Source organism: Solanum dulcamara, chromosome 12 (genome assembly GCF_947179165.1).
Source record: "Solanum dulcamara chromosome 12, daSolDulc1.2, whole genome shotgun sequence".
Classification (NCBI taxonomy): domain Eukaryota; kingdom Viridiplantae; phylum Streptophyta; class Magnoliopsida; order Solanales; family Solanaceae; genus Solanum; species Solanum dulcamara.
Genome location: NC_077248.1, coordinates 65,394,620 through 65,417,302, shown reverse-complemented (window position 1 = coordinate 65,417,302; position 22,683 = coordinate 65,394,620). Strand labels below are relative to the sequence as shown.

The window sequence follows — 22,683 nt, the reverse complement described above, 5'->3', positions numbered from 1 at the left end:
TGAAAAAGATGTTCTTTACTTGTGCTAAGGGCTTTCATCTACAAAATTCTTAACTTATAAAATCTTGCAAATTATTTTGAATATCTCATATTTCCCTCAAAAGAAATTAAAGAGATCAAACTAAGAAGAGTAAAATAAGAGAAGTATTTTCCAATGGGTGCTGCTGGTACTATTGCTAAAAGTTTGAATGCATTAATAGGGTACGTACTTCAATTAAATTTCTGTAGTTTATTATCTATTAGATGATACATATATCTTTTTTGACCTAATCAAATTTAATTTAATTATATAAAATGTATACTTTTTTTTGTTGCTAATATTGACATTTTGCATCAACTTTCTTATTAATTAAATATATCTACGACGATGTACACGTATATGTCAATTTTTTGTTGTATTGTAAAAAAAAAAATGGGGAACGTCACAAGCCAAAAATAATTACAAATTATTTGTCATATATACAAAAAAAAAGAGAGAGAAAAAGATAGACTACTTACGTATAAATTGTGTATATTATATGTGTATATATATTTGTAGGCTATTATTTTGAAGGAAGGTTATATCGTGTAAAATCCCCCAAAAATATAAGCTCAACATGCATGTTTTTCTTTTTGGATTTACTTTGTGTTGAATAATCATAAAATAGTGACCTCCTATATAGAGATGTAAGTTTTTGTTTTATGGGTTCATTTTTTTGTTTTTATATTTTTAGTAAATTAAGAACTAACTTTTCAATTATTTTTTTCTTAACAGTCCTGGAGTGATGCTTCTTTATCCTTTGTAAGTTTCAATTTGATCAATTATTAATTAATTTCTTGCAAGTAAAAAATCCTCAATAAATTAAAATGCACAACATATATTAATTAACTAATTGTTCTTGAATACAATATTGAACAGGTATTCTTCTATGAGAGCAATTGAGAGCCCTTCACCATTAGATGATCAACAATGGCTAACCTATTGGGTTCTATACTCATTCATAACTCTATTTGAGTTATCTTTTTGGAAAATCCTCCAATGGTAACAATAACTTCTATATTGTCAAAAGATTAGTATTATTAGTATAGTAGTATTCTGGTATTCGAATCAGTTTGTCTGTGCATGCCTCAATCATGATTAGCTATGAAATCTATTGCTGATCATTTGTCATTATATACCTCGTAGTTAACATGATTTTTTAAAACAATTTGTTGTTATCCTCATTGAATAGAATTAGTGATGATTTTTTGCTTTTAAGCAACAAAGTTTGTCCACTAATACCAATTCTATTTAGGGAGTAATTCTTAAATTTTCTTCCTAGAATTTAAATATGATCCTGTCATTACATGTGTCGAATAACTTTGCATGACCACCAAATTTTAAACAAACGAGAAGAAGTCACTTAACTTCTTTTTTCCTGAGTCATCAAATTCAAACAATAATCTCTCATCACGATATTTTCACATCTCGTTGATCGTTAGGCTACATTCTTAGATGCATTCTGAACGAGTTACATCCTCATTGTAACTTTTCTTGATGCATTTTGAACAAGTTACTACTAAATACAATAGAACTAAGGACAGATAAATTTTGTAGTTAAATAACAAAATTCATTGCTAATTCTATTTAGCGATGAATTAGCGACTAATTATTATAAAATTTTGTTAGCTACGGGGAATTTAGTGACGGATTAACGATTATACTGTCATTTTCAGGCTCCCATTCTGGCCATACATCAAACTTGTATGTTGTATGTGGTTAGTGCTACCAATTTTCCATGGAGCAGCTTATGTACATGAGAATTTCATAAGGAAACATGTCAAAGTTGGGAGTCATGTTAGCTCAAATTATCCACAAAATCAAAGGAAAGCACTCCAAATGATGAGCCTTGATGCAAGGAAAGCTGTTGAAAGATACATAGAGAAGTATGGACCAGATGCCTTTGATAAGGTGGTCAAAGCGGTACGAAATCTCAAATCAGTTTAAATTTTATGCATCGACAGTATTGATAGAAAAAATAATATGATGATAGTCATTCTTATTCCGAATATGACATGTTTGCAGGCGGAGAGAGAAGCAAAGAAACATTGAAGAAAACAATACCATCAAAATAATATGACCCAACATGTGCAACAACATATTCAGTGTAATTCTACGAACGAGACGAGAGCAAAAATGGAGTATAATTTAGAAATGTATTAGTGAAGGACTATATCATTGTGTATTTTGAATTTCATAACACTTCCACATAAATGAAACATTTGCATTCTGAACAGCTTCCAACTTTATGTGCATCTTATTTTGATACTAGTTCTTTTTTTTTTTTAAAAAAAAGAAGTTGTCCAGTGTTTGGTATTTGTATTGGGGACTAAATTCGAAATCGTATAGGAAAGTTCTACATTGGGGTAAAATATTCCCTAACAATGACAATTCCCTACCCAGAAGGACTCGAAATCAAGCTCGAACTAGAACTCGAAACTGCTGATTAAGAATAAAAAAATAATTATCACTCTACCACAACCCTAATTGATATTTTGATATTATTAGTTGGAGAGTCTTTAATTAGGATAATTCATAAATGTCGTATTCAATTGAACCTGACATTTTTGACACGATTTATAAAATAAAGAAATTACTAGATCATTTTCAAAAAATATTACTACATTTTAAGCCTATATTTTAAAAGGCTAGTTCAACTCCATTTAAACAAAAATTAGAGCCTGAATTTAAAGTTTATATATAGTTCTAAATTTTTCATTAAGCTCATTGTTTGTTTTAGTTATTCGATTCTTAAATATATATATATGATAAATTTTTTAATATAAATAAAAAAATCTAAATAAAAGCTACATAATCGTTCAAATCTTATCTCGTATTGTACCTCCGCCCCTATCTTAAATGATATAGCATTTAAGTTTTAGGGCAACAACAAAAAGAAATTAGCTAGCAAGCATAATTTGAAACTTGAAAAGCACAATAAATAACATATCATCACTAGTTAAGCAACATATATATATATATATATATATATATATATATATATATATATATATATATCTTAAGTTGAATGAAAAATATGAAATATATTCTCTGCTATTTTCCATCAACCCCTCTTTTCTTTCTGTCTCCCCTCGTGGCTTCAAATGTCCTATTGACCCTACCTTGGTTTCAATTTCTCACTCAAGAGCATCATGTACCCCACTCATCATATCACTCACGTCTCCTCAGTTCAAACTCACCCTAACCCCAACCCCACCCTCATCCCAGACAGATTTCAAAATTTTAATTTCTGAATTCTGATTTTTTTAAAATAATAATTTATTTATTATGAATAAATTACTACATATATTAAATAAAATATTTAATACGGTTTATCAAAGATATGATCATAGATAAGAGATTGTGAAAGATACGGATTAAGTTAGGTGAGTAGGCAGTAGTGCATTGTCTCACTATTCGTCCGTACTAGCAGTCATAATATTACTCCCCTAGGTTCTTGTTCTTCATTTTTTGTTACTATATGTTGTTTCTTGTATTTTGATTATCATATTATTTTGTGTAGTTACTGTTGACTTGCTTTCTAGATTGTTTTGAATTGATTTTCCTTGAAACAAAGATTTATTAGAAATAACCTTGCTCTCTATCTTCTACCGTTTTAAATTCTACTCTATGAAACTATATTGAATATATTATAATTGTAAGCAAAATATTTGATACAAATATAATATTTTTAATAAACATTATTAAGCTGTGCCGCATGTAAATTAAAATTCTAGCTCCGCCTCCGAGTTGTGAATGCCTTCCAAAGTCTAAACATTTCTTGCATAATGATTCTATTCTTACTCAAGCTCATGTCCCCACTCCCCCACCCATCATATCAGTCACATCTCCTCACTCCCCCACCTCTCATGAAAACTAAACCCCATAAACCCTCCAAATAGTTCTTGCAAATAAAAAAAATGATTCTTTTCTTAAAAACCAAATAGAACTCCAACAATTGATGAGAAACTTCATAGACTTTTACAACAACACAATGTATCCATTCAAACTCTCTTTATTTCCTCTACTGCTCATGTTGTTTTTATCTACCACCACCCCTTCTGTCTCCACCAATGAACATGTTACAAACATCAAGAGTCTCCCACCACCACAACCAAACATGAATCCCCATGAACTAGAAACACTTTTCAAGATCATGGAATCCATTTCCAATGATCAAAATTGGAGAAAATCACATCCAAATCCATGCCAACAAGGGTCATCTTGGCTTGGAATTGAGTGCAAAAAAAATACCAATCTTGATAATGATCATGACAACAACATTTACCATGTCACTAGGCTTGATTTTGGTACACATCCAAACCCCACTTGCAAGAAAACAGCAACATTCCCTTCACTCATTTTCCAACTCCCAAATCTTGAATCTGTTTTCTTCATCCAATGCTTCACACAAACAAAAACAAGAATCTCTGTTCAAGAAAACAGAATTCTCCAACAACTTAGTTTAAGATCAAATCCATCACTAATTGGCACAATCCCACCTCAAATTTCATCACTAAAATCACTCCAAATCCTCACATTGTCACAAAACAATCTTCTTGGACAAATCCCAGAACAAATTTTCACCCTTAACTCACTTGTTCATCTTGATTTAAGCTACAACAAACTCACAGGCAAAATCCCAAACCAAATTGGCAGTCTCAACAATCTTGTAGGCTTAGATTTAAGCTACAATTCATTCACTAGTCCAATCCCATACACAATTGGCCAACTCAAGACTCTTCAAAAACTCGACTTGAGCTCGAATTCTTTCACAGGAAAAATCCCTGAGACAATTGAAAATTTACAATTTTTAAACTTCTTAGCCCTGAGTAACAACAAGTTAACTGGGAATTTCCCAAAAGGGATGAATAAGCTTCAGGAGCTACAATATTTTCTTATGGATGATAATCCAATGTCCATAAAACTCCCTGAAGAATTCAGTCAACTACACAAACTTCAAGAATTGAGTCTTTCTGCTTCAGGTTACTCAGGAGAAATACCATCAAGTTATTCTCAGCTATTAAACTTAACTACATTGTCATTACAGAACAATCTATTAACAGGCGAGATACCGATGGAATTTTCGAGACTTTCACATATGTACCACTTGAATTTGAGCAGAAATTTGTTAGATGGTATTGTTCCATTCAATTCAAGTTTCTTGAAAAGACTTGGTAGGAATTTGGACTTAAGTGGAAATCCAGGATTATGTTTGAATCCACATGAAGGGGTTAATGGAATTTATATTGGAGTTAATGTGTGTGGGAGCAAGAATAATAGTAGTTCTATAACTATGCCATTGAAGAATAGATGTGAAGAAGCTTCATTTGGAGTAATTACATCATTGTTTCTTGTTTGTGTTTTATGTATTTTAGAATTGTTCTTCTTTGTTTAGGAGTTTGTATTATTGATTCTTTAGTTTCTAGTAAAAGGTATCTCACTTTGTCTCAAAATACTTATCGTGTTTTTTTGTTTACGCTCTACTTAATAGGATATTAATTATTCTTATTTATGTCTTAAAGATATAATCACTCATAATCAGGTGCCGAGCCACCTTGAGTCCAGGGGTTCAACCGACCCCCTTCGACGAAAAATTATACTATTTGTACATAGTTAAAATAATTTTTTTATGTATATATAGTAGATGTCGAACCCCCTTAGACTAATTTGTATGTCTACTCTTCAAATTTTGAACTCTCTTAATGAAAATTTTGATTCTACCACTGCTCATAATAGTTATGATTCTTTTAGTGAAAAGTATCTTCCCTTGTCTCAAAATAATGGTAGTTGTTTTCATTTACACGCTCCTTAACAAAATGCCCTTCCTCGGACCCCGCGCATAGCGGGAGCTTTAGTGCACCGGACTGCCATTTTATTCATATCTCAAGAGGAATTGATCTTTGTTTAGGAATTTTAGGCTTGATTGTATTATTGATTCTTTCTAGTAAAAGATATTTCTTTCATCTCAAAATATTGTCGTATGTTTCATTTATACGCGCCCTTTTAACAAACATTAATTAGATGTTTGATTATTTTACCCTTATTCATGTCTTTTGATATAATTACTTAGAATATTTACCCTTATTTATGTCTTAGAAGGAATTGTTCTTTGTTTAGAAATTTTAGGCTTGGTTGAATTATTGATTTTTTCCAGTAAAAGATACTTCCTCTATCTTAAAATACCGATCATGTTTGATTTATTTACCCTTATTTATATTTTGAAATATAATCATTCAGAATATTTACCCTTATTTATGTCTTAGCGGAATTGTTCTTTGTTTATGAATTTTAGGCTTGGTTGTGTTATTGATTATTTCTGTTAAAAGGTATCTTCTTCCATTTCAAAATACTAGTTGTGTTTTTCACTTACATGCTAGAATATTATTAATTAGAAGAATATTTAATTATTTTATTTTTATTTATTGTGTCTTAAAAATAATTTCAGTATAACTAATATTAATATTATTCATATACTTTATTCAATATTATTTTTATACATCGGATCGACAACCACACTTATTACTTTAAAGTATCAAAGCATATTCATGATTATGTCATTCATTTACACTTTATTTGGGCAATTTTATGATCAACACTAAACATAGTTACACTTTATTTAGACAATTTTATGATCCCAATGAATCTAACTTTGTAGTTCTGAGCAGCTAACTATTTGCACAGACAGGGAGTCATACATTGGTGAGTTGTCTCTTAGTATAAAATATTATGCGTATGCCTTAGTTTTACCCAAAAACAAGAATTAAAAAAATATTTTAAAAAAATGAAGGATATCAATTACTCCATTCATAATACTCTCTTATGTTTTTAACTCAAAAATATCTTTATCGTTATATTTTTGACTCAAATATATTTTTCAACTAGCAAAATGACTCAAACTATTCCTCTTGCTAATAGTCCAAAGATAATCACGGCTCAATATAAATATCAGACAATGAAAAACAAAAAAAAAGAAGAATATTGTTAAAAAAAATTACATTATTAATGTTGCTTTAACTTATTAAAATATGTTAGTTACTATATTCTTATACCTTATAAAAACATAATGAGTTAATGATAAAAAAAACACTTAAAGTGTTTTAATTTTGTGAGTTTTATACCTGAACTATCAAGTGTGTGATTTTCCTATATGAACTATCACTAAAGTAACTATCAGTTATTACCTTTTCATACCTGAAATATCAACACCGTTCAAGTAGGAAAATTGAACAATTGAAAGTTGAGATATGTTTTGAAAAACAGTTCAGATAGAAAACTCGCACACCAAATAGTTTATGTATGACAATCAAGAAACCTCTATACATAAGATATATTTTTAACCCTTTCCTAAAAAAATATTTTGATCAACTTCTATTATGAAAATTTGTTCTCGCACCAAATGATATATACAATACAATAACATATTCAGTATAGTCTCACAAGTGAGATCTAGAAATAATAACATATACGCAAACTTTACCTCTATTATTGTCAGATAGAAAAACTGTTTTTGATAGACTTTCGATATTTTGGAAACATAATTTGAAAGAAATACAAGAGTGCATGAACAAATATATTTCCAATATTTTGTGTAGGGACACGAACACGAGTGCTGTGTAATGAAGAAACAAGACATTCAGAACAGGAAAGGACACTTAATTTGTTTTTTTAAAAAAAGACTGAGAATTAGCTGTTGGATGCCACTTCCAGTTCAGTCTATTCTTATCAGTACTAAATTCCAGCTTCTTATCTCATTTTTTTTAAAAAAATAATACAACATTTTTCAAATATATCTAGCTGCAATTTTTGTCCTATATACTTGCATAATCATAAATTTTTACCTTATTTACCTTCACTACTATTTAATAACCAACTATGGGTGAATGGTAGCAATCAAGTACATGTATTAATAAAGTTGAAATTAGAATTTATGTGTTCTGAAGTTATTATCAAATTTACAATTCGTTTTAGTTATTGACCCCGTAATTAAATATGTGTATACACATATATTTAATGAATTTTTTAAATACAAATATATGTTTTAAGAAAAAGTCTTACTAGATTCGTCCAAACTTATACCTAATGTATGATATAGTTTCGCCCTTCATTTATGATAATAGAGGTATTTAAAGACGAATTCAGAATTTTAATTCTAGAAGTTTGAATATGGAATTAATTTTACCAAAAATTCTTTTGATTTATTAGATTCAAAATCAATTATCAGATTTATACTTGTTATTTTGATTTCTTATTCAGTGTTTGGTATTCATGTTGGAACTCGATTAATTCGAATTTACGCTATGTAAAGCCCATCCAAAGAAAAAACTTCCTATCAAGATTTTATTTTTTTCATATCTAAAGTTCGAAATCAAAATCTTTAATCAAGGAAAGAGCAACCCCATCCGTTATACTTTTTTCCGGACTATATATATATATATAGCTTGAACTAAATGCTACTAAATCATTGTACTGTTGTGCTGACTGTATACATAATAGATTGAAGGGTTAGGGGGTGGGGGCGGTTGAGGAGCCATTTCTTAAAGGAATAAATATTCCACATTGCACTTTTTTGTAGAAAAGGAACAAAAGCAAAAGTCTATACTTTTTAATTTCCAAATTGGAGTGCAAGTAAATGTTCACTCAATCACTTGTCACAAAAAAGGACTATCAATTAAATACACTATTTTCATGTGTTGTATATTAATGAATCCCAAGCTTCATTACAGTTTTGTCCACATTGTGTTCTTTAAGAAATGGTCCCTTTTTTTTCATAGCTTAAATACACCAAACATTGAGGAAACAAATTACAGCACTGCAATACTACTTGAGATGTATAATAAATTCTCATGACAAAATGATAAAAATGGTCTCTTAGATATATTTCTGAACAGTTTTAGTCATTTAATTTTGTTAAAATTGAACACTATTGATTTTCATTAAATATTTAATGAACTCTGACTGATTCCTTGTATATTTTGTAGAGTTGTGGACGTGTGTAGGAGTAATTTGCCCCCGTCTTATGTTATATGAATTAAACTTATATTATACAAATTATGAAACTTCGAAAAAAGCGATAAAACATAGAGTACCAATTTAGATGTATGTCAAGTAGATTCACAACAAGGACATGCTAGAGGGTCAAGCCACAAAATCAATGGCTTAATTTTGGAGACTCAAATTGTTTATGTTATACCCCAAAATTTTTTAAGATAAGACCCGAGCCATTCTTCTTATGGTATAAGTCCGAGCCTGATGAATTATAATTGTATATATATTTTAGGATCAATTTCTAAGTATTTAAGGTTTATTGGAGGTGAATTAGGGTCATAAGGAACCTCTAGTACTAATTTGAGTTTCAATATCCTTTACCGATTGAGTTTTCATATAAGATCATATGAGAATCAACTTCAAATGATCATATCTCTCAGAATATTAAGAGTTGTGTGTCCCATGACTTATCAAATTAAGGATCTTTGTGTCCTCTTTCCAAATTCACCAAATTTTCCTCATTTGGAGTTCGGAGTAGAAAGTTATGATAGTTTTACTGAAGCATGTTCGGACAGGCCACTTCGGCGAGTTCACCTGCCAATTTGGCGACTCACGGAATGGTTCAACGACAAGACAATTTAGCTCACCGAATGGATCCAAAATCCTCCAGAAACTGTTATTTTAGGCAAGGTAAAACATCCTTTGGCGACTCATTGAATGATTCGGCGAGGAGACCTCCAGCTCGCCGAAATTGCTGATGGAATTTATTAAAAGGTGATTTTTCTCAATCTTTCAACCTAATAACATTCTTATACGTAGAGATACTCTCAAGATCCCAAATTCTCCTTCTTGCAAAGATCAAGCACTTCTAGAAAGGGATTTCTTCAATATTAGGAGATCTAAAGACTCCAAGTTCAAGATTTTCTTCACAAATCCATAGATTGGTTTCTAACTTCAAGCTATAAGGTTCGAAACCCAATACTTTTATCCAATAATTCCTAAGATTCAGGTATGTAAAGCTACCACAATGTTGGACTGCGTCCATGTGCCCCTTCATCTTTATTGATTCGAGTTGAGTTAAGTTGGAGTTTTCGAATTTCCTAAATTAAATTCTTGAGTTATCTATTGTCTCTTGAGTTCCTTGTACTTATTTAAATACGTATTGATGTTGTTTATGGATTGAGTATTTGATTTGAATGTATGTTCATGTCTTCATTCACATGAACCCTAATTGAGGATTATATTTGATTTTGAACAATGATTTTATAAGAGTTTGAGTTTTCACATGAGTTGAGTCTTTGGAGTCTTTGAAGGTTTTTCATTATTTTGAATTTATATATATATATATATATATATATATATATATATATATTACTGAAAGAACTTGATAAGACGAGCATGAACCGAGCCCGAGCTGAAGTGGAAAGAGTCTTTAAGATTATAACTGTATTGTGATCCTGATTTCTCTATACATCATTTTGAGTCGAGATTGCATGTTTTTAAAGAGATTTAAAAGAGTTGAGTTTTTAATTTAAATGAGTGGATTTGATTGAATTGATTTGAAAGAGCATCATGATTAAAGATTTAGTCTAGAGCCTTGAATTGTGAATGTATGATTGTGATTGAAATGTGAGCATGATGATAGTATTGACAGTGTTGATTAATTGATAGTCTTGGATGTTGTCATAAATGATTGTTTGAGTTGGAGTTTTGGAAAGGTATGATTTGAGTTTGAGAAGTTTCTTAATTTTTAGTTTAAGCATGAGTATTTTGAGTATAAATGAGTTGAACATTTTTACATTAAAACATCTATTTTGCGAATGAGTTGATGAGTTAAAATTATATTTTAAATACATTTAATATCTATTGCATGATTGAGTTGAAAGCATGTCTTAAATGAAAATATTAATGATTGTTGACTCGGAGTCGTGATGAGTTATGAAAGAGTCTTGAAAGGATTATTTGATTGAAAGACGTGATGATTGAGATAGATTGAGTTTTGAAAAGGGTCCAATAAGACCAAATGAGATAATTTGAATATTTTACCTGATAGATATGAGAATATTGAGTCTTGGAGGAGTATTGAGTACCGATTTGGATAAGAGTATAGTATGACTCAAATCCCATGAACTACGTAGCCAACATAGGATGGAGCGTTAAACCTCTTAAGTCCCAAAACGATGGACTTTGATTGATTGTGGATCTAATGAAAGTGATTCGTCCCTTACCCTAACAAAGTATTGGACGGGTGTGGCAACAACATCACTTTGTTGTGCATCACTGCTCATAGATGATGGTTGTCAGTTAGAGAAACTCCCAAATTAAGTGGATTGTGCGTGATATGATTGGTTCGATTGAGATTGTAGATGATTGAGTCGATTTGAAAGACATTTCTAAATTCTAATTTGCATACCCGTTGAGTCGACTCCTTTGAGTTTATTATTGAGTTGATTGAATATGATGTGATTGGTTTGATTGGTATTGTAGTTGATTGAGTCGATTTGTAAAATATTTCCACATTCTAATTCACATATCTATTGAGTTGAGTCCTTTGACTTTATTCGATGAGTTGATGATATATGATTTGATTGGATGATATATAATTGGATTGGATCAGATGATATATGATCGGATTGGATCGGATTGGATCGGATTGTATATGATTGAATTGGATCGAATTGTATATGATTGGATTGGATCAGATTGTATATGATTGGATTTGATCGAATTGTATATGATTAGATTGAATCGGATTGCATATTATTGGATTGAATCGGATTGTATATGATTGGATTGGATCAGATTGTATATTATTGAATTAGATTGTACATGATTGGATTGGATCGTATATGATTGGTCTCTGTCTAAATCGTATTCTTACTTTAGACTTATGACACCTTGATTGTGTCTCTCTTATCCTTCTGATTTGAGATATCTGAACTGGTATTATTCTACCTTGATGCATGTTTCATTCTGTCATATTACATACTCGTACATTTCACATACTGACGTCCATTTAGACCTGCATCATTTCATGATGCAGAAACAGGTTTAAGAGGTCACCAATAGGCGCACCGTTGAGGATCTGTTCACACTCAGCTTATTGGTGAGTCCTCCCCTACATTCGGAGGATACCACTTATGTTGTTCTTGCGTTGAGTTTAGTTTTTTCATTCTGATTTGAGGTAACCATGAACCTATCATTGACACCAATTAGATAGTAGTGATAGAGGCTTCATAGACTAGATAGTGATGGATCGATTGAGTATTATATTTTCTTGAATTGTTCTTGTCAGACTATTTAGTGACATAGATTGAAGTTTGATTTGTTTGCCCATGACCTTTCTTCCTTGAGCTAGATTGTTGATTGGAATTGCCCACCTAATTATGTCTTTATTTTAAGTCTTTTGCTGATTGAATGAATGAACGGATGTGTGATCAGGCCAAATGGTTCGCTTGGGAGTCAGTAATGGTTTTTGAGTGCTGGCCACGTCTAGAGTACCCTCCCGGAGCATGGCAGTTTATTTCACTCGATATTTAATATTTATATTGAATTTTTCAATTTATTTAAATTTGTGTCACGCAAGATCGATTAAAGAGGAGAGCTCTTCCTAGTAAGATTTTTTTCATTTTGAGGCTCGAACCGAAAGATCTCTAATTAAGGAAGGATGAGACCCAATTTTTACCTATTATAAATTTATGGGTTAAATTTTCTTTAAAAAACCTAAAAATGATATATTTAATATGAATATATATGTTATTTTTAAATTAAAATAATGTCACCGATCTTATTGAGTCGCTCCCCTGAATAACAACGAGGGCTATATTATGAAATGAATTAATCTACCTTTTTTTTTTTTTTTTTTTTTAAGAGAAGGAACAAATGCTAAAGTCTGTGCTTTTTCATTTTCCAATTGGAGTGCAAGTAATGTTCACTCAATCACTTGTCACAAAGGACCATCAATTATTTACACTATTTTCTTGTGTTTTATATTTCCTCCGTTTACTTTTACTTTATACATGGACTTCGAACATTTCTTCAGAAATAATAATAAGAGTGTTTTATTATAATGCTCATATTGATTGATGTATAGTTTCTATTTTAGAAAATAATTTGAGAAATAAGTAATTAATTTTGAGGATAAAATATTTTTTTTTTCATTTTAGATATATTAAAAGTGACAAGTAAAAATAAAAAAATATTTTTGAATGAACAAATAAAAGTGAACGAATAGCCTATTAATGAATAGGCCTTTTCCCAAGCTTCATTACAGTTTTGTCCACATTTTTTTTTTGGAAGTGGTCCCTTTTTTCATAGCTTTAAAACACCAAACATTGAGGAAACAGTGTACACAACTACTATTGCTACTGTGGGAAATTTAGTAAATACTCATTGAGAAAAATGATAAAGGATGAGGAGGAAGAAAGGGTGATTGGTGATGACATAGTAGTGAGAAAAGAGAAAGGAGGAATAAAAAAATTAAACTCAAAATTAAGGAGAAATGTCAAGTTTGTCCCTAAATTATGCAAAAGGTTCAAATTTGCTCTTCAATTTTTTTTTAAAATAATCTTTAATTGTGGGACATATGGCATCACTAGGTGCTAAACTTCCGTTTGAAAATAAGGGCAAAGTTGGCCTATTTTAGTAATGGTTGTTAGCATATTTGTATTTTTAAGATACTTAGAACAACTTTGCAGAACTTAGTAAAAAACAACAAAATTAAAGCATATTTCAAAACCAGAAAGTTAAAAACCAGTAAACAAATATAGAATCAGTAACAAATCAAAAACAATATTGAAGAGAAGAAAATCAAGCCTAGTGAATGCACAATGTGTTCTTAAGGAAATTATTTTCTTCAAATACCCGAAGTTAATGGAATATATCTTTCCGAGATAAAACTATTTTTACTCATCAATGAATTGATACCTAAAATAATGGTGTCAACGAACCACTCAACGGGAGCAAATTACACGAGATTTTATTTGTACAAAAGAAGAAGAAGAAGGTTAAGAAAATTCGTAGTAAAAAGTCTGCGGAATCAAATGTAGTTATAGCCACAAATGTATTGTTTTTGAAAGTTTGCAACCTTCCAGAACAGTCACACGCACATACTGTTCTCCTATGTAATTACGGAGGGTCCTGCAAATATTTTGTAAAAAATTTATCGAAAGCAATGCCACCAAAAAATTCATGGGCTACATACACGAAAAACTAAAAAAATTGACTAATTCATGTTGAGTGACCCCTAAATGCTAAGAAATTGTAACAATCCAAAATTTTTCGCCAAGACTCGAACCATTCTTCATATGCGTATAGACTCGAACTTGATGAATTCTAATTGTATATATGAGTTAGGATCAATTCCTAAGTATTTGAAGTATATTAGAGGTAAATTATGGTTATAAGGAACCTCTAGTACTAAGAGCCCGTTTGGATGAGCTTAAAAAAGTAACTTTTATGTATGAAGTGCTTTTAGAACTTTGAAGTGCTGAAAGTTATTTTTATAAATAAGCAGTTGATTGTTTGGATAAAAATGCTTATGTTGAAAATAAGTGTTTGAATTTTAGGGTTAAAAGAATAAAAATGGTAGTTTGAGAATTTAGTTAAAATATAAGAGATATAAAAATAATTTTCATGATCAAACAAAATGGCTTTAAGCACTTAAAAAAAAAGTTAGAAATCCTAACTTTTTATTTTTGACTGACTTTAAGAACTTTATAGCTTAAAGTTAGTATTAGGCAAACACGTCCAAAAGCTAAAAAAGGGCTTATAAGTTGGTTTGACCAACTTAAAGCCCATCCAAACAGGCTCTAAGTCGAGTTGAAAGATCCTTTACCGATTAAGTTTTCATATAACATCTTATAAGAATCAACTTTAAATGACCATATATCTCCTAATATTAAGAGTTAGGTGTCCTATGACTATCCAATTAAAGATATATGTGTCCTCTTTCCAACACCACAAAGTTTGCCTCATTTGGTGTTAGGAGTAAAAAGTTATGACCATTTTTCTATTTCATTGTCCTGACATGATAGGACTTGGTTGATTGATGGATCCATGATTGGTTGATTCGTTCATACTCTGGCAAAGTATGGACGGACGTGGCAATAACGTTGGCTTGTTGCACATCACTGACTCATAGGTGATGATTATCGGTTAGATAAACTCCTAAATTGAGTGGATTATACATGATATGATTGGTTTGATTGAGATTGTAGATGATTAAGTCGAATTGTAAAACATTGCTAAATTTTAATTTGCATATCTATTGAGTCGAGTCCTTTGAGTTTATTATTGAATTGATTGAATACTTGATTGATTAGTTTGATTGGTATTGTAGATGATTGAGTCGATTTGTATAATATTTCTAAATTCTAATTCACATGTCTATTGAGTTGAGTCCTTTGACTTTATTCGTTGAGTTGATGATTGGATTGGATTGGATGATATGTGATTGGATCAGATTGTATATGATTGGATTGGATGATATGTGATTGGATTGAGTCGGATTGTGTATGATTGGATTGGAACGGATTTGTATATGATTGGATTGGATCGAATTGTATATGATTGGATTGAATTAGATTGTATATGATTGGATTGGATTGTATATGATTGGTCTTTGTCTAAATCACATTCTTACTTTAGACTTATGACACCTTGATTGAGTCTCTCTTATCTTTCTGATTTGAGATATCTGAACTGATATTATTCTACCTTGATTCATGTTTTATTCTGTCATATTACATACTCATACATTCCACGTACTGATGTCCATTTAGACCTGCATCGTTTCATGATGCAGAAATAAGTTTAAGAGGTTATCAATAGGCGCACCATTGAGGATCTGTTCACACTCAGCTTATTGGTGAGTCCTCCCTTACATTCGGAGGATACTACTTATGTTATTTTGGCATTGAGTTTAGTTTTTTCATTCTGATTTGAGATAACCATGAACCTATCATTGACACCAATTAGATAGTAGTGATAAAGGCTTTGTAGACTAAATATTGATGGGTCGATGGAGTATTATATTTTCTTGAATTGTTCTTGTCAGACTATTTAATGACATAGATTAAAGTTTGATTTATTTCCCCATGACCTTTCTTCCTTGAGCTAGATTGTTGATTGGAATTGCCCACCTAATTATCTCTTTATTTTAAGTCTTCCACCGATTGAATGAATAAACGAATGTGTGATCAGGCCAAGTGGTTCGCTTGGGAGCTAGTAATGATTTCTGAGTGTCGGCACGTCTAGGGTACCCTCCCGGGGTGTGACAGTATACTTGACCTTAACTATCAACAAATTATACATATGTTTTATTTTAGGAAAACCTACATAATTACACATAGTTCACTACCATATTTACTATTACTACCTATACTCTCAAAATATTACGTATCTTACCACTAATGAAAAGTTTTCTACCATATATTGAGGAAGATACACTTAGATACATGTATTTTTACTACCAAATACATTAAAATAGGGAGAGAGGCGAGCGATATGGAGAGGGAGGAGAGAGAGATTCGTATGTATTGCAGACACATGCGAATCACATTAAATATACACTAGATACATATATCTGTATGTATTTGATGTGATTCACATGTATCTGAAATACCAGATACATGCAAGACTGATGAGCGAGATAGAAGAGAGGCGAGGGAGGCGAGCGAGACTTGTTATGTATCCCAGATACATGCAAACAGGGGCGGACCCACGTGGTGTTCAGGGGGTTCATCCGAACCCCCTTCGTTAAAAAATTACACTGTGTATATAAGATAAATTTTTTAATTTATGTGTATATATTTAACATTGAACCCCCTGAGTATAAGCCAAAGGACTAGCTCAGTGGCAAAGGAGGTTCAATATTTCTCCTTAGATGTCACAGATCGCGTGTTCGAATCCAGACAAACATATTTTTTTCCCGATTTTAGTTACGTTTTAGGCTTAGTTTTTATCCTTTTTTTAAATTAAAAAATGACTTCTTAACATATTATTTTTTTAAAAAAATTCACTCTTTAATTGAAAAGTCAAGACATTAAAATCCCCTCTTTTTTATTTTCTAGGAATTTCATTTTTTCACTTTCTCTCCCAACTCTTCTCTTCTCTTTCAAATTGAGTGCCTGCTACTGGCTACTGTTGTGTGCTGCTGCTGTGTGCTGCTGTGTGCTGCCGGCTGCCCTGCTGTCCATTCTCCGCTAGTCCGTCGTCCACTGCCGGTAAGAGTAAGTTCTTAATTCTTCTTCATTTTATTTGTTCTTAAAATTTTTAGAATTTTTTTTAAAAAATCTATATGGCTTTGGCTTTGGTATAATGATATTTATTGTCTTATTTATGTGCTCTTAGTCTTTACGATTCAGTTTCAAGATTCAATGAAGAAGTATTTCACCAAAATTTCAAAATCAAGTTTAGCCTCTCAAAGTCATAGTCAATCTAACCAAGAAGAAAATGCTAATCATTCGGAAGTATCATTACATTCTTCTCAAGAATTTGATTTGGGTTCTTTAAAGTTTGATCCCGGTGAAAGAATCTCAATATTGAACCATCATCCAAATCATCGTGATATTATTAGAAGAGCATACCTTTTAAATGGTCCTTGCCAACCTCGTTTAGCGGTGCATGAGTATCCTCAAACAAATATTTCTGGATCAATACGTCGTTTTAATCATGAATGGTTTGATGATGTATATCATGATTGGTTGGAGTATAGTGTTAGTAAAGATGCAGTCTATTGTTTGTATTTTTATCTATTTAAAGACCATAACATTCATCAAGGAGGAGGTGAAGTATTTTCAAGTGTTGGGTTTAAGAGTTGGAATAAAAAGAGTAGTCTTGACAAACATATTGGTCAACCAAATAGCATACATAATCAATCAAAAAAGAAATGTCAAGATTTATTACAACAACGGCAATCTATTCAATTTTCATTTGAGAGGCAATATAATCAACTCAAGTATGGATATTGGATTCGCTTAAGTGCTTCGGTTGATGTAGTAAGACTTCTCATAACTCAGGAATTTGCATTCCGAGGTCATGATGAATCTAAATCATCACTTAGTAGGGGTAACTTTCTTGAAATTCTCTCATGATATGCAAATAAATGTGATAAAATTTGTGATTATGTACTAGAACATGCTCCTCAAAATGATCAAATGACTTCTCCAAAGATTCAAAAAGAAATTGTGAGTGCATGTAAAATAGAGACCGTTAAAGTTATTCTTGATGAATTAAATGGTGATTACTTTGCCTTGCTCGTTGATGAATCCTTTGATGTGTCACGCAAGGAGCAAATGGCTATTGTATTTCGATATATTGATAGAAAGGGATTTGTGATGGAGCGACTTATTGACATTGTTCATGTTCAAGATACTAGTGCTCCATCTCTAAAGGAGGCAATTGTTAATTTACTCGCTCAACATTCTTTGAGTCCATCAAGTGTGCGTGGACAATGTTATGATGGGGCAAGCAATATGCAAGGTGAGATCAATGGCCTTAAAATGTTGATTAGGCAAGAAAGTAGATCGGCTCATTCCATCCATTGTTTTGCTCATCAACTTCAACTAACTCTTGTTGGGGTCTCTAAAAAGTGTGTTGAAGTGGGAAAACTTGTAGTATTGGTCTCAAATATTTTAAATGTATTGGGATCATCTTTTAAACATATGGATGAATTACGTGATTCTCAAAAAGAAATAATTAAAGAGGCATTAGATATGGGTGAACTTACAACCGGTAGGGGCTTGAATCAACAACTTGGTCTTTCAAGAGCTTGTGACACTCGTTGGGGATCTCATTATAAATCCTTTAATAATTTTATTATTATGTTTGGCTCTATTCTTGATGTTCTTGAATCACTTGCTCTTGATGCACGAACTTTGGATGAAAGAGCTAAGGCAATGGGACATCTCGAAGCTTGTCGAACATATGAGGTTGCTTTCATGTTGCATTTGATGAGAGATGTTTTAGGAATTACAAATGAGCTTAATAAATGCTTACAAAAAAAGGAGCAAGATATTGCAAATGCCATGCTACTTGTTGAAGTAGCAAAGAGAAGGTTGCAAGTTTTAAGGGATGATGAATGAGACTCTCTTATTGCTAAGGTATCTACATTTTGTATCCAACATGATGTTTTGATACCTAACTTTGATGAGCCATATATTAGCTCTTTAAGATCACGACGAAAGCTTGCTAACTATACAATCTCACATCATTATCGTGTTGAAGTGTTTTGCAATATTATTGATTGGCAACTTCAAGAACTTAATAATCGTTTTGATGAGGTGACTACCGATTTGCTCCATGGAATTGCTTGCTTGAATCCAATTAACTCATTTTCAAGTTTTGACATCAAAAAAGTAATGAGAATGGCGGAATTATATCCAGATGACTTTGATGAATCTAATATGAATGCTCTTAGGAATCAACTTGCAAGTTATATTGTTGATGTTCGTGATGTTGATGAAAGGTTCTCCGATATAAATGGGCTTTGTGATCTTTCCAAAAGATTAGTTCAGACAAAGAAATATTTTACTTATCCTTTGGTATTCCGTTTAGTGAAACTTGCTCTACTTCTACCAGTTGTCACTGCCTCCGTTGAAAGAGCTTTTTCGGCAATGAAGTTTATTAAGAATGACTTGCGGAGCCAAATGAGTGATGATTTTTTTAGTGGTTGTTTGGTGCCTTATTTAGAAAAAGATGTATTTGATAGTATTTCTAATGATGCTATTATTAAGACATTTCAAGATATGAAACCTCGTAGAATACAATTGTAATAGTGTATGTGGTTGAATTTTAATTGCAAAATAATATTTTGATAGGCTTATTCATATGTTTGGTTTCTTAATCCCCCTTCAAGGTGGTGTAATTATCACTATGTTTTGTAATACATATCAAGATATAATAATTTATATTGTTCAGGGTGTTTTTGTATTATTTTGAAGCCATTTTATGCCATTTTTTTGTGGAGGAAGAGTGCTTTTATTTTGAGATGGTGTTTATTTTAAGTCTTTTTAAATGTAAAAGTTTATGTTTGCTCTCCATTTGCACTTTCAGGAGCTAAAGATAATTCAAAAGAAACTGAAAAAAATAGAGAAAGACCCCGCTTCTTGCAAAACAGGTATCTTTGACCCGACCCGTTTATTTATGAATATGATTAGGCGATTAGCGTATTTAATTTTTTTTGAACCCCCTTCGTAAAATTCCTGGTTCCGCCACTGCATGCAAATCCAATTGGATACAATGTATCTAGAACAAGTTACACCTAATTTTGATCTCGTTACATGTATCTGGAGATACATGTATTTGGATGTATCTGAATGTATTTGGACGCATAAAAATATGGTAAGATACATAATATTACAAATAAGAGTATATCTAAGTAATTGACTCCTAAACTAGTGAGATTTGTGTAAGCTCTCCTAAAATGCCCTCGAACTATTGAAAATGGTACAAAAATGACCCTCATCCATCTATTGGGCCTAAAATGTCTTGGACATCTACCTTTATGTCAAAAAATGACCGTTTCTTTAATGGAAAAGAGCATTTTAGGCCCAATAGATTGATGAGGGATATTTTTGTACCATTTTCAATAGTTTGAGTGCATTTTAGGCTCTTTTTCACAATTAAAATTCTGTTAAATAAATTTTAATTTATAATTAATTTTAAATAATTAAATTATAACCAATAGATAGCCGCCACGTGTTTTAAAAAATTATTCAAATTATTTAATTCAAATTCTGTTAAATAACTTTTGATTTATAATTAATTTTAAATAATTAAATTATAACCAATAGATGGCCGCCACGTGTTTAAAAAAATTATTTAATTAAAATTTATTTAAATTTTTTTAATTTTTAATTAATTTAAAATACTTAGATTGTAACCAATAAATGACCGTCACATGTTTAAAAAAATTATTCAAATTATTTAATTAAAATTCTGTTAAATAAATTTTAATTTATAATTAATTTTAAATAATTAAATTGTAACCAATAGATGGTCACCACTTTTTTTTAAAAAATTATTTAATTAAAATTCTTTTAAATAAATTTTAATTTATAATTTTTTTTAAATAATTAAATTGTAATCAATAGATGGCCGCCACGTGTTTAAAAAATTATTCAAATTATTTAATTAAAATTCTATTAAAAGGGTCTAAAATATCCTCGAACTATTGAAAATGATACAAAAATGCCCCTCATCCATCTATTGGGCCTAAAATGCCCTTTTCCGTTAAAGAAAAAAGTCATTTTTAGACCTAAAGGTGGATGTCAAGAGCATTTTAGGCCCAACAGATGGATGATAGACAATTTTATATTATTTTCAATAGTTCGAGGATATTTTTGTCCCTTTTCCGAAAAAATAATGGCAACATAGGATGTGTTTGGTATGGAAAGAAAAAATATTTTTCAAGTTACTCTTAGAAACTAATAAGAATTTTTGATTGAATTACCTTAATTAAATTTTCATATTTATAATTTGTTGACAAGTTTGAAGAACATAGGAATTTGAGGTGTATGACATAAAATTATGTGCATCTTCTTAAAGGGAAAGCAATATGAAATAATATTATCAAATGTCTTTTAAAGAAACAGTAAGAATATCTGTTTGTTTAATATACTCATAAAAAAAAATATAATTTAGAAAAACTTCTTCGAAATGAACTAAGAGTAAATTTTAAAATATAAATTAATACTTTTTAAATTATATAAAATCATTTATTTCGGACAAAAAAACAAATAATATAAATTAAAGGGAATAAATCATGTTGCCTTTAATTGGGTGAGAAAACAAATAACATAATTGAAGTACAAGAAACAGTAAACAGTAACAGAATTCGAAGAACAAGAAACTACAAGAGTAATACTACGACTATTAGTATATAAAGACATGCGAGAAAACACTCAACTACCTATCAACCTTCTACTTTAATTTGTGTTCTCCATTTATAATTTTCTATCTAAAATCATGTTCTCGGTAAGCTAAAGTTGTGTCATGTCTAATCACTTCTCACCAATACTTCTTCGATCTACCTTTATCTCTCCCAAAACCATTCATAGCCAACATCTCACACATTCACATGGAGATAACCGTACTGCATCTCCTTTTCACGTATCCGAACCATGTTAGATCATTGGGAGAAAAATTCACTTAAGCACTTGTTGCAGTTTTGTACACATTGTATCTTTGGAAATGGTCCCTTTTGTTCATAGATTAAACACACCAAACATTGAGGAATCAGTGTACACACTGCAATGCTACTGTGGGAAATTTAATATAAATACTCATTGCTAAAAATGGGACCAAACAGTAATTATATATTGTGAAGGTAAAAAATAAAAAGTTTTGCTCCATAAATTCAAATAATATTCAATGAAGTATCTCATTCAGTAATTATTACTATCATATTGGGGACAAGAAAACATAGTAACGTCAAAGTCCTCACGTGGGAAAACCTGTCTTTTCCTTTTTCAATTCTCACCTAATTGTGAAGGGATTAGAAAGCCAAAGAAAAAAAAGTAATGTAATGATAATACAAATATGATGAATGTAACGACGCGATCTTACTAAATCTAATCTAATTGATCTTTTTTGATAATACAAATATAATGTATGCAACATAGTAACAATAGCAAAAGTAGATCTTTCAAGTAAGAATAAAGTTATCTTTGTGTG

General features: G+C 30.9%; 3 protein-coding genes across 4 annotated transcripts; all 3 read left to right on the top strand.

Moving 5' to 3' along the window:
• Nucleotides 1–105: 105 nt before the first annotated feature.
• LOC129876809 (HVA22-like protein f) lies at nt 106–2,254 on the top strand. 2 transcript variants are annotated; one of them, XM_055952304.1, is made up of 5 exons: nt 106–200; nt 754–780; nt 898–1,020; nt 1,695–1,929; nt 2,044–2,254. In XM_055952304.1, exons 1-5 carry the CDS (start codon nt 154–156, stop codon nt 2,068–2,070), a joined length of 459 nt encoding a protein of 152 aa, XP_055808279.1. In that variant the 5' UTR covers nt 106–153; the 3' UTR covers nt 2,071–2,254. The 2 variants fall into 2 exon arrangements, with proteins under 2 accessions (XP_055808279.1, XP_055808278.1); XM_055952303.1 differs by having other exon boundaries at nt 1,695–1,941.
• Nucleotides 2,255–3,894: 1,640 nt separating this feature from the next.
• LOC129876837 (receptor like protein 29-like) lies at nt 3,895–5,476 on the top strand. The gene has a single exon (XM_055952320.1). The coding sequence runs from the start codon at nt 3,980–3,982 to the stop codon at nt 5,414–5,416; it is 1,437 nt and encodes a 478-aa protein (XP_055808295.1). The 5' UTR covers nt 3,895–3,979; the 3' UTR covers nt 5,417–5,476.
• Nucleotides 5,477–18,164: 12,688 nt separating this feature from the next.
• LOC129875853 (uncharacterized) lies at nt 18,165–19,781 on the top strand. Its single transcript, XM_055951076.1, has 2 exons — nt 18,165–19,063; nt 19,172–19,781. The coding sequence occupies exons 1-2, from the start codon at nt 18,165–18,167 to the stop codon at nt 19,779–19,781; spliced, it is 1,509 nt and encodes a 502-aa protein (XP_055807051.1).
• The last annotated feature ends 2,902 nt before the right edge of the window (nt 19,782–22,683 follow it).

What these genes read in the sequence shown, in the direction of transcription:
- LOC129876809 (XM_055952303.1), top strand. Translation starts at nt 154, where the DNA reads ATGGGTGCTGCTGGTACTATTGCTAAAAGTTTGAATGCATTAATAGG. An exon ending in TTTTGGAAAATCCTCCAATG is followed by an intron (nt 1,021 to 1,694) that starts GTAACAATAACT and finishes TGTCATTTTCAG; the next exon opens with GCTCCCATTCTGGCCATACA. An exon ending in TTGATAAGGTGGTCAAAGCG is followed by an intron (nt 1,942 to 2,043) that starts GTACGAAATCTC and finishes ACATGTTTGCAG; the next exon opens with GCGGAGAGAGAAGCAAAGAA.
- LOC129876837 (XM_055952320.1), top strand. Translation starts at nt 3,980, where the DNA reads ATGAGAAACTTCATAGACTTTTACAACAACACAATGTATCCATTCAAA.
- LOC129875853 (XM_055951076.1), top strand. Translation starts at nt 18,165, where the DNA reads ATGACTTCTCCAAAGATTCAAAAAGAAATTGTGAGTGCATGTAAAATA. An exon ending in GTTGAAGTAGCAAAGAGAAG is followed by an intron (nt 19,064 to 19,171) that starts GTTGCAAGTTTT and finishes GCCATATATTAG; the next exon opens with CTCTTTAAGATCACGACGAA.